The sequence below is a fragment of the Notothenia coriiceps genome, unplaced genomic scaffold (assembly GCF_000735185.1).
Source record: "Notothenia coriiceps isolate Sejong01 unplaced genomic scaffold, NC01 NC01_scaffold00000282, whole genome shotgun sequence".
Classification (NCBI taxonomy): Eukaryota; Metazoa; Chordata; class Actinopteri; order Perciformes; family Nototheniidae; genus Notothenia; species Notothenia coriiceps.
This window is the reverse complement of record NW_011332983.1, coordinates 190,922-201,694: the sequence shown is the minus strand read 5'-3', so window position 1 is coordinate 201,694 and position 10,773 is coordinate 190,922. Positions and strand designations below refer to the sequence as shown.

General features: G+C 41.5%; 1 protein-coding gene across 1 annotated transcript; it reads left to right on the top strand.

Annotated features, from left to right (window-relative positions):
• Window positions 1-784: 784 nt before the first annotated feature.
• Window positions 785-10,178, top strand: timeless (timeless circadian clock). The gene is made up of 30 exons (XM_010782048.1): window positions 785-908; window positions 1,558-1,669; window positions 1,789-1,942; window positions 2,155-2,269; window positions 2,393-2,455; window positions 2,592-2,693; window positions 2,815-2,970; window positions 3,051-3,184; window positions 3,391-3,478; window positions 3,574-3,750; window positions 3,858-4,075; window positions 4,155-4,258; window positions 4,397-4,566; window positions 4,658-4,783; window positions 4,928-5,079; window positions 5,266-5,363; window positions 5,441-5,564; window positions 5,661-5,862; window positions 5,970-6,109; window positions 6,266-6,345; window positions 6,437-6,560; window positions 6,883-6,965; window positions 7,058-7,248; window positions 7,362-7,572; window positions 7,843-7,911; window positions 8,063-8,181; window positions 8,320-8,584; window positions 8,894-8,933; window positions 9,040-9,137; window positions 9,378-10,178. The coding sequence occupies exons 2-30, from the start codon at window positions 1,588-1,590 to the stop codon at window positions 9,506-9,508; spliced, it is 3,816 nt and encodes a 1,271-aa protein (XP_010780350.1). The 5' UTR covers window positions 785-908; window positions 1,558-1,587; the 3' UTR covers window positions 9,509-10,178.
• The last annotated feature ends 595 nt before the right edge of the window (window positions 10,179-10,773 follow it).

Here is a 10,773-nt window from a genome sequence, read left to right as displayed (position 1 = left end):
CTGTCTCCCATCGCATCAACTACAAAATTCTGGTCCCACCTACAAAGCACTTCACCATTTGGCCCCCCCTTATCTCACAAACCTTCTCACTCCTTATCAACCCCCACGATCCCTCAGATCCGCAGCCGGACTCCTCCATTCCCACATCCACACTCTGCAGCTTTGGGGACAGAGCCTTCTCAGTGGCAGCTCCTAGGCTCTGGAATTCCCTCCCCCAAGATCTCCGTGACTCTGAGACAGTCTTTCAGTCCCGCCTCAAAACACATCTTTTCAACTCTGTCTACCCATAAGCCCCCCCACCTCTCAATCAACTTCCTCTTGACTGCCTTTTTATTTTTTTATTTTACTATACTTACTTGTTTGCCTGTCCTTGTTTGTCTACCCTCCCTCATATTGTAAAGCGTCTTTGAGTTGTGAAAAGTGCTATCTAAATAAAATGCATTATTATTATCCTTTTTAATAATGTCTCCTTCCTCAAAGAACATTTACATTAGCCCTAAGTATATCCTCTCAGGCAAACCCTTCGCTAAACTTTCAAGTGTTTTCCACTATTTCTCAGTCTGACGCACACAAACGTAAAACATGGCTCGGGTTCTAATCAGTCTATGGTTCTAATCTTACCTTTTCTTCTCCCCAAGACACCACCAATGTATTGATTAGAATTAGTGTAAAGTTGGTAAACCTGGCAAAGCACTGCCTGACAAACAGGACTCAGGGAAGTATTTTACCCATGATGACGACATTCTACATCCGCTTTCTACGTTTTCGCTCGCTCTCTTGGCGCGAGACTTGTCCGACAGAAGAGGAAACCACTAACCAACAACAATAACTTCTGGAAAAGCTTTAACTTTATACACCGACGGCAGCTGAACACGGAACCTGTCGATTAACAGCGTTTAATCAATTTGGTAAATTATTCCGTGTTGCTTTTCTCCCTCCTAACCTATATCTAATACTGAAGTGAGACTCTGGCTACATAACATTAGCTAGTATACCTGCGTATAATATAAACCCTTAATAGTGCACCTTTATATTAACAGTCACTTTATGCATACAGACTTGTCTTTATTTTGATTCAACTTGTTTTTGTTATTACTCTTATCATTAATCACCTTGTTTCTACAATGTATGTATTTACAACCAAAATACCTGTCATGAAAAACAGTTATCCTTTCACAAGGAGTGTTCTATCTATCTATCTATCTATCTATCTATCTATCTATCTATCTATCTATCTATCTATCTATCTATCTATCTACCTATCATTTAACAAAGTAATATCAATAAACAATTTATATTCTCTCTACAAGTGACATATGAGCCAGTTTAAGATGTGTTAACTGCTGCTAAATTTACTAAATGCCATGTGTATTAAGAAACATGCTGTCTAAATGTATTTATGTTTTGATTTGTCCAGGTTAAAGCCCATTAGCAAATTGTGATGAATTATTCTGGTCCTAAACATCACAACAACAGTGAAGATATATTTTTGAGTTGCTCCTGGTCTAACTGTATCCTACTGTGTGGCTGATGATGAGACTGAACCTTCCACTGCAGGCTGTCTGATGCTGTTTGGACATAGTCAGGATGAATTGCGATCTTTTGGCAACGTGCAGTGCTCTGGGCTATCTGGAGGGAGACACCTATCACAAGGAAGCTGAATGCTTAGGTGAGTGTCCTTAACTAAATGTTATAAATGTCCTCCTTAAATACATGATATACAGTTTAGCGATGTATAATGATGCAAAGCTCCTGTACTTCTCTGACTGTTTGGTCTCTGTGTTGCAGAGAGTGTGAAAGACTTGATCAGGTATTTACGCCATGAAGATGACACACGTGACGTCCGCCAGCAACTCGGTGCTGGCCAGATTGTGCAGAACGACCTTCTACCTATCATCGTCCAGCATGGACAAGACAAGGTCTTATTTGATGCCTGCATCAGGTATAAACCAGAACATTAGACTTTAACTTGTAAATAATATGCTCATAAAGATTTACAATATCAGGGGGACAACTAAGCATTTTGTTAAAATGCCATGTTATAGTCTTATTGATACAATAAACCCAATATTGAGATATATTATTGCCATAATGATAGTATTGTTTTATTCAACATTGGTATTAGATTTACTGACTCTTTTCTAATCTTTTTAGGCTCATGGTCAACCTTACTCAACCTGCCATGCTCTGCTTCGGTAAAGTTCCCAATGACCCAGTGTTCAGACATCACTTTTTGGAAGTGACTGCTCATTTACAAGCCTGTAAAGAGGTACGGTGATCTTATCATGTCAAAAGATGTGCAACTACCGTAATAACAACTTTAATTCAAGTTTAAAATTTACTATTTAACATAATAATTATTAACTGTTTCTGTGCTGTGCTTTCATTTCAGGCATTTGCCAGCGAAGCAGTGTTTGGCATTTTAAGTGAGACATTATACACGCTTCTACAACTGGTGAGTGTTTAACTGGTAAAAGGCAAATAGAAAGTTGCTTTTCCCATTATCCATTTCCTAGATTATACCATAACAATGTTGGTGTCCTTCGATGTGTTTCTTTCTGTCTATCCTGACTAATTTCCTTCTTTTTCAGGACTGGGAGCAGAGACAGGAGGAGGATAACCTGCTGATAGAGAGGATCCTACTGCTGGTCAGAAACGTGCTTCATGTTCCTGCGGACCCCTTTGAAGAGAAGGTCTGACTTTACCCTTTACCAATGTGATCATATTAGAGGCACCTACATTCGCCCTGTAGAATATGACACGTTACCCCCCATCTCATATGTACATCTGATCTAATCCCCGTCTCTCCTGTAGAAAGTAGATGATGATGCCAGCATCCATGACAGGCTGCTGTGGGCCATTCACATGAGCGGTTTCGATGACCTGGTCAAGTTCCTGGCATCGGCCCAGAGTGAGCAGCAGTGGAGTATGCATGTGTTGGAAATAATCTCCCTCATGTTCAGAGACCAGGTAAGACAGACGAATCCCTCGGAGGCACAAGTGCAGGTTTCCAGCTGCTCTGTGTTTGAGCTCTTCTTCTTTCCTCACAGACGCCTGAAGCTTTGGTGAGCGCCGGCCAGGCTCGTTCAGCAGAGGAGAAGAACAGAGACGGTCTGGAGCTGGAGGCACTGAGGCAGAAGGAACACGCTGCAAAACGCTCCCGCACATTTCAGAGAGGAACCAGGTACAATCAAGCTCTTAAACAGTCAGCACAATCTTCATTTCAGAGCCAGAATGTGTTTGTTTTTTGTATATTCCCTGCAATATGTCATAGAACCCCTTCAGATGTCATACAGGAAGCTTTTCTTTGTATCCCATAAAGTTAAAGAATTGTCTGATTTACTGGAACTTGAAAAATAAATGTTTGTTCTTTTCGTCTATTTTTTTCAGACACTCTCGCTTTGGAGGCTCCTATGTTGTGCAAGGCCTCAAGGCGATTGGAGACAATGATGTGATTTATCACAGAAATATTCATAATGTGAGTTTGAGTCCTGTAGCTTATATGTGAAACTTAAAAATATCCTGGTTCAGTTATGCTTCAAATATATTTTCAATCTTCTTTTTCTCTTTTAGTTCAAAAACCATACTCATGACAGCGGCAAAGCAGTGAGACGTGTTCCCAAAAGGTATCGACAGGCTCAGGAATGTAAGGACAAACGGCGCTCCGCCTTAAACGTCCGACTCTTCCTGCGAGAGTTTTGCGTGGACTTCTTGGAGAACTGCTACAATCGCCTCATGTACCTTGTCAAGGTCGGCTAATATGTTTATGCGCTATAGGTGACTCACAAATAATCCTTCTTTGACCAAGGATCTCTGTAAGTAAAATACTCTAAACACTTTCATCCTTCCCTCCGCAGGAAAGTTTAAGTCGAGAGCAAACCCAGCAACACGATGAGACGTACTACCTCTGGGCGCTCAGCTTTTTCATGGCTTTCAACCGCGGCAACGGTTTCCGCGCTGACTTAGTTTCTGAGACCATGTCCATCCGGGCTTTCCATTACATTGAACGAAACATCACCAACTACTATGAGATGCTTCTTACAGATCGCAAAGAGGCCACGTCCTGGTCTCGCAGGTAAGAAACTCATCAGGTGGCAGGTTGACATGTCAACTGTTTGTTGGTCTGAGACTGATATGAAATACTTATTTTCTAGGATGCACCTGGCACTTAAGGCATATCAGGAGCTGCTGCTAACTGTAAACGAGATGGACCGCTCACAGGATGAAAGCATCCGTCAGAGTTCCAGCGTTATTAAAAGTAAGATTCAGACAGCCATTTTAAGTTTGAATGGTAGCCTTTAAGCTCAATTGGAACACAAATGAGCACAAAAGCTTATTACTGTATAAGGGTTTAAGTATATAAATATCTTACTTAAATAATACCTTCACTCTTTAGGCAACATCTTTTACCTGATGGAGTACAGGGAGATTTTCGTGACCCTGCTCAGGAAATATGATGAAACCAAGCAGCCTCACTCCTACCTCGTAGACTTGGTGGAGTCCACTCATCTCTTCATGCGCATGTTGGAGCGCTTCTGCAAAGGGCGCAATAACTTGATGGTTCAGGTAGGTTCTTCTGCTAAGTTTATATTGTGTCTCAATGTTGTATTTTAAGTTGATGCTAAGAATATTAATATTCTCCTTTTTACCTCTGCAGAAAAAGAAAGTTAGGCGGAGAAAGTCTCAGGGTAAAAAAAAGCCCCCGGCTCCAGATACCAGTCCGGAGGCTCTGGTAGAGAGCTGGAAGATTGTGGAGGAAGAGCTGAAGGCTTTAGGCTTTCAGGTGAGTGGGAGATTCACCCTCTGAAAAATCAGAACAACATGACAAATTGAAAAGCTATCATTGAATTGAAGTCTTTCCTGGCTCCCAGTAAAAAGGACCACATTTACCAACACTAAATATTACTTTTCTGTAATCTTTGATCAGTTGTCAGAGTCTTTAACTGAAGGCATCGTGCCATTTGACGCCACTTCTGAAACTCCACTTGAGGACCAGAGGACGGAGGCCATGGTGCGGGTGCAGGATGCGCTGCTAGTTCGCAGGGGACCGGAGGCGCTGGGGATGCTGCGAGCTGCCAGGTCAGCCAGACTCAGCATGCCCTTCACCCTTCAGAATAAATACATGTTATTTAAAGACCCCGTCCACTCCAAAGCTTTTTACTTATTTGTATGTTCCCGAAGATGGTTGACCGTGAATACAGTTTCAAGGTCATGACTTTAATTTGTGCAGAGTTTATCACCGCTTTTCATATTCCTAATTTTCAGGGAGGTGTGGCCAGAGGGAGATGTGTTTGGTTCAGCTGATGTTGACCCCGAGGAGGAGCTGGAACTTCTTAAGCAGATCCTGTATGCAAATTTGCCAAGTAAGTTTTTATTAATGTTTTATATTTACGTGATCTTTTTTTATCACAGCATCAAACAAGTATTCAAATGATTTTAGGGACCTCTCCTCCTGACCCTGTGGCAGAGGAGTATGAGGAGGATGCAGCAGAGTTAGAAGAGGAAGAGATGGAGTCTATCCAGGTGTCCGAAAAAACGTTTGACTTTCTAGACTTTATCAAGAGGTAAGCAAAACGGTGACAGTACTTGCCACTGAACGCCAAATATTGGGGTTGTGACCTTTCTTATGGAGCGTGTTCATCTTCCTTCACCCCTCGCAGGTTTGCCCAGCCCACTATTGTGCGTCCATACCTCCTCTTATTAAAGACATACTCAAAAAACACACCTCACACAAACCACTGCATCGCCCGAATGCTGCACCGCCTGGCTGTCGACCTCAAAATGGACGCCCAGCTTTTTCAGCTGTCAGTCTTCAACCTTTTCAACAAGATCCTGAGTGACCCGGCTGCAGCTGCTTACAGGGTACAGTCATGACATGAGAACAACATTCAGTGTTGTCAAGCAAGCCATATGTGATCCAAAGTCAGTGTGGACGAGACAGAGGCTTACTTTTATTCTCTTCTTCACAGGAACTCGTGACCTTTGCCAAGTTTGTTCTGAACCGATTCTTCTCCCTGGCAGCGAAAAACAATAAGGCATATGTTGAGCTTCTGTTCTGGAAGAAAGTGGGTGCTGTGCGTGAGATGACCGAAGGATACAGCAAAGAAGGGTTGGTGCTTGTTTTTTTAATGCCTACTGTTGTGTCTAATTTTAAGCTGACCATTGTTAAAACATAGGCAAAATAAGATTTACAAGTATTGCCAAATAGCTAGTTCTTGGGTTCTGCCATTTGAAATATTGCACCTTGTTGTCCTGAATATGTCAGAGAGGAAAAGAGACCGGCATGGACTGAAGAGGAGGAAGAAGAGTTGCGCAACCTCTTTGAGGAGCACCGTGATTCTGAAGGTCTGTTTTAGTTTGTTGTACAAGTTAAAAGATGGAGATTATTTCTTTTTATTTTGCAGATTATTTTATTGACTGTTCATTTGTGTTTTAGTGCTAGATGTAGTGGAGACGCTGCTGCCGTTACTCAGCAACAGCAACCGCACCCGGCGCCAGGTGGTGAAGCAGCTGGTCCACATGGGTCTGGCGGCCAGTGCTAAAGAACTGAAGAAACAGAAGTATGTACTTGAGGAGGAATGAGTAGTGTATTGATGGTACAACCAGAGTATATATCTCAAAACTTTCCTGAGATGGTTAACTATAAATGGACAGATACAAAATATACATGATGACACTTGGCAAGATGGGACTTGGAAACAGTGCCATCTTGTTCCATTATATTTTGCACCACACCAATACAATCTTGATTGATAAAAGCCGTATAACGTACAAGGACAATATGTATTAGGTATTGTGAAGTGAACTGTCCCTTTTATTTGTATAGGGAATGTAATGCAGGATGGCTCAAAACACTTCAATTAATTAGTTTCTTCCAAAAAGGAAAGGAACCCGGATTGTTCTGTGGACTGAGGAGCAGGAGGAGGAGCTGCAGATGCTCCACGAGGAGTACAAAGACTCTGATGGTACCAGACACCAAATGATCGTCGTACCTCACAACCACTGTCTCAGAAAAAATCAAAAACGTGATCCTAATGATGAAACCATATTTCCACAGATGTGCTGGGTGACATCCTGAAGAAGCTCACAGCCAAGCGCTCCCGTGCCCGTGTGGTGGACAAACTGCTCAGTATGGGCTTAGTGTCGGACAGAAGAGAAGTGTATAAGAAGAGGAGTCGCGGCGCTCCAGGGAAGAGCTCTGGGAAGAGCTCTGGGAAGAGCTCTGGGAAGAGCTCTGGGAAGAGAATGGTAGCGTCATTTCAGATCTACTCAAACACTTTACTCAAGATTATTTAGAATTGAAAAATAAAGACAACAATGCATGTAATGTACATTTAAAAGTCACTCTTTCTCTGCCACAGACTGAAGAAGATTTCCTACACGAACTAACACAAGGGTTCCCAGATGATCCAGTGGACAGAGATGATGAGGATGAGTCTGAAGAAAGCGAGGAAGATGAAGAGCAAGATAGGGAAACATCAGAAAATAGAGGAAGGGATAGCCAAAGCCTGAACCCGTCAGTGGAGAGGAGACCTGATGTAGGCAACATGGTGAATACACTACAACAGGAAGGTGAGACAAAGGCCCTTTGTGCTTTCTTCAGTTGAGTGACATTGGCAAATGGTAACATTAAATATAATAATATTAATATAATACTTTCTTTAGATTACATTTATTTCTTCAAATTGAAACAAGTCTTTTTGGTTATATAAAATCATAGAGATAAACAGATCTGGGTTTGACACTGTTGTTATGTGTTGACTGTGAAACTAGAATACTAAAACATGTTTCTATCATGTACTGTTAGGATTAGTTTAATTGTGTTTTGTTTTTTATCACCAGGCATGTCTGCTCCCTTGTTGTGGCTACAGAATCGTCTTATCAAAACGGCAGAAGACCGTGAAGAAGACGGTGAGTAACACTGTGAAAAATGTTTTGCAAATAGTTGATTTACTCTGTTACAAGTGGTCACAGCTCTCAGGGAACTAACAGCGTGTGTGAAAAGCATAATGTCCTTAGTGTTGTTTGGTCTGATAATGACATTGTGTCTTCCATTTCACAGGTTTGTCCCAGCCTGTGCCAATTGTACCTCTGAACGAGGAAAATGAAGACGCAATGGACAAAAAGAGCTTCCAGAAGCTTCTGAGAAAACTGGGTCTTCGAGCACCTGAAAATGAACAGGTGTGGGGTTTTTGTGTGTCCTTTCACCTTGTGCTAAGTATAGCATTTTGATCTAATCTCTGTGCTTTCCTTGAGAGAGAGTTTCTGCATTTGCAAATACAATTCTAACATGTGTTTATTTGACTGTTCTGTAAACAGGAGACATTTTGGAGGATCCCAGCAAAGATCAGTGTATCCCAGCTGCGGAGTGCGGCTGCAGCTCTTAGTCCAAGAGAGGAGGAACCTACAGGAGGAGAGGAGCAGGACGGCTCCAGAAGTCCAGCCAGAGAATCTGAGAAGGAGGATGAGATGGAAAAAGAGAAGGAGAAGGATAAGAAGGGGGTCTCAGGGGAACAGAGGGCTGAGGCTCTGAAAGCTCTGCTGCTGAAACGCAAGAGGAAACATCAAACCTCCGAGCAGACGGGTATGTGTCACGGATTGAGCACCTCGTCTCAGTTAACACTAGTTAATTACAGCTCTGTCAAGTAGGTAGGTGTTAAATGACATATAACAGCCTGCTGCGGCTCATGTAGCAGCCAATGATGTGTGTATGCATAAGAAAGCCACTGCCAGGCTGGTGGATCAACGGGAAACTAGATATAGGATGCAGCATTCTATACCAGATTAATTATTTTGGCTTAAACCCACTGCTTATTAAAGATCAGTAAAGGTTTACGATGATTTACTTTCATTGTTGAACTTCTTTGTTGTTGTTTTTTCCTCCCTTTCTCAGATTTCACTCCTGCTGAGGACACAGAAAGTACACCTGAGAGGTGAGGCATCGCCCTTTGTTTTTTGTAAATCAGCTCAGCCGAGCAGAGAAGACCATTTTTAAATCTGAAAACTACTCAAGTCTTTAACTGATCCTGTTCACACCAGGTCCCAGGAAAACACCTCAACTAAGAGAAGCAAACGCAGAGTGTTGGACGGCGACAGCGATGATGATGATGATGATGATAATGATGATGATGAGAAAGGTATCTACGTGTTTGATATTTAATCAATCATTTCATGTTAGTTTAAAGGTATAATATGTAACATTCACATGTAAAATATCAAAGAAACAAACAGAGCTATGTTAAATATAAGTTGTTGAGTTGTTAACTTATATTATAAGGAAATTGTCTGTTTGATTTGGTCACCGACCACAAGGCTCAGACAACATTGACTTTTAATCCAAACTGAACATTTTGGCCGATGCATTACTGTCTTTACAGAAAATGACTCCACCACTGCAATGGATATTGAAACCAACGGGGATGCAGATTCAGACAAGGAGGATATCTCTGCTCCTGTGAAGCGTAGACGGAAGATGGTCTTAAGTGATGACGAGGACGATGAAGATTAGTAACTTTCTTTAATGGACTTTAGAAACTGCAGACAGGGGAGAGATAAAAGGCCTTCACTTTACTTAGAGCTGAATACAGCCCTCTGGAGGCTCTGCAGTCCAGACAAGGGGAAACTATTAATGGAATACCTAATAAGCCAAAGTAAAAGGCCCTTAAGACTGGTGGATACATGGAGCTTAGTAGGCCTGTTGTCATCTCTTTGTTGAGCTTTCTTATTGCATGTTTGTAGTTATGATCAGCCTCTATTGTTAGTCATCCTTTTTCTCTTAGTATTCTCAGCATGGACATAGATGTTGCTGTCAGAGAAAATGTGCATCACAGGTTTTCTTAACTTAATAATAATGTGTTTGATCTGAAAGTTGAAGGTTAATTGTTGCAATATTTAGTTGAAATTGCCTCTTGCATTCGTATTCCGGTCATTTTCAATGTCAACTTCGGTATTTAAGATTCACATGCATTTCTATTTGATAATAAAAAAAGAATGCTGTGGTTCACTGGCAGCTTTTGTTTTGTCTCTTTGTTGCACTGTATCATTCTAACACTAGAGGGTGCTTAAGAGTTGAACTGTTACCTTTGCGAAATGTTTTAAAATATATATATCAATACCTGTATGTAGAATATCAAATGTTAACTCTTATACTGTACATCAATTAAAATGATTTATTTTAACAAGACTTTTATTAACATAACACCTCCTGTAGTGAGTGCAGGGCAGTCGCTGCCTGTAGTCTTCAGCGTGTTGCAGCTGTGTTGGAAGTGGTCTCCTGTCCCCACATCTGGACCATGTTAGTAACTTCCTGTCACAGCTTCTGCTCTGCCCCCATCCCACAGAGCCACAAGCAGACCTGACAGTCCACAGATACTGCTGTGAGTTAAACATGTGAGCACGACAGTGGGTGGGTGTACATTCATGAAACTAAGAGATTAAAGTTATCTTGCTTCCTCTGCGCGGAGGACCGTCTCAATATGTCTCCATATGATAACCTAAACCAGGCTGTACATTTATCAAAGGGAATAGCAAGGATGACTCATTGTTTTTATCAAAACATAAAAGCCTGGAGGCTGTATTGCATCAATGTTGGCAGCCAATGTATTACAAAGGAATTATATCATGCAAACTTTCAGTAAACGGAAGTCGAATTGAAGATCTGGCTTTTACTTTTAAAGCTACAGAAAGTCATAGAAAATCATGATTTGCCACCACAAAATGTCCTAAAAAGACATCCACTATATTACCTTGGTTAAAAATATGCATATAAACCTG

Bases quoted from the DNA above. Each gene is read 5' to 3' on its own strand.
- timeless (XM_010782048.1), top strand. From the start codon at position 1,588: ATGAATTGCGATCTTTTGGCAACGTGCAGTGCTCTGGGCTATCTGGAG. The intron at 3,751-3,857 runs GTCGGCTAATAT...TTCCCTCCGCAG, and splicing joins GCCTCATGTACCTTGTCAAG to GAAAGTTTAAGTCGAGAGCA. The intron at 6,966-7,057 runs GTACCAGACACC...ATATTTCCACAG, and splicing joins GGAGTACAAAGACTCTGATG to ATGTGCTGGGTGACATCCTG.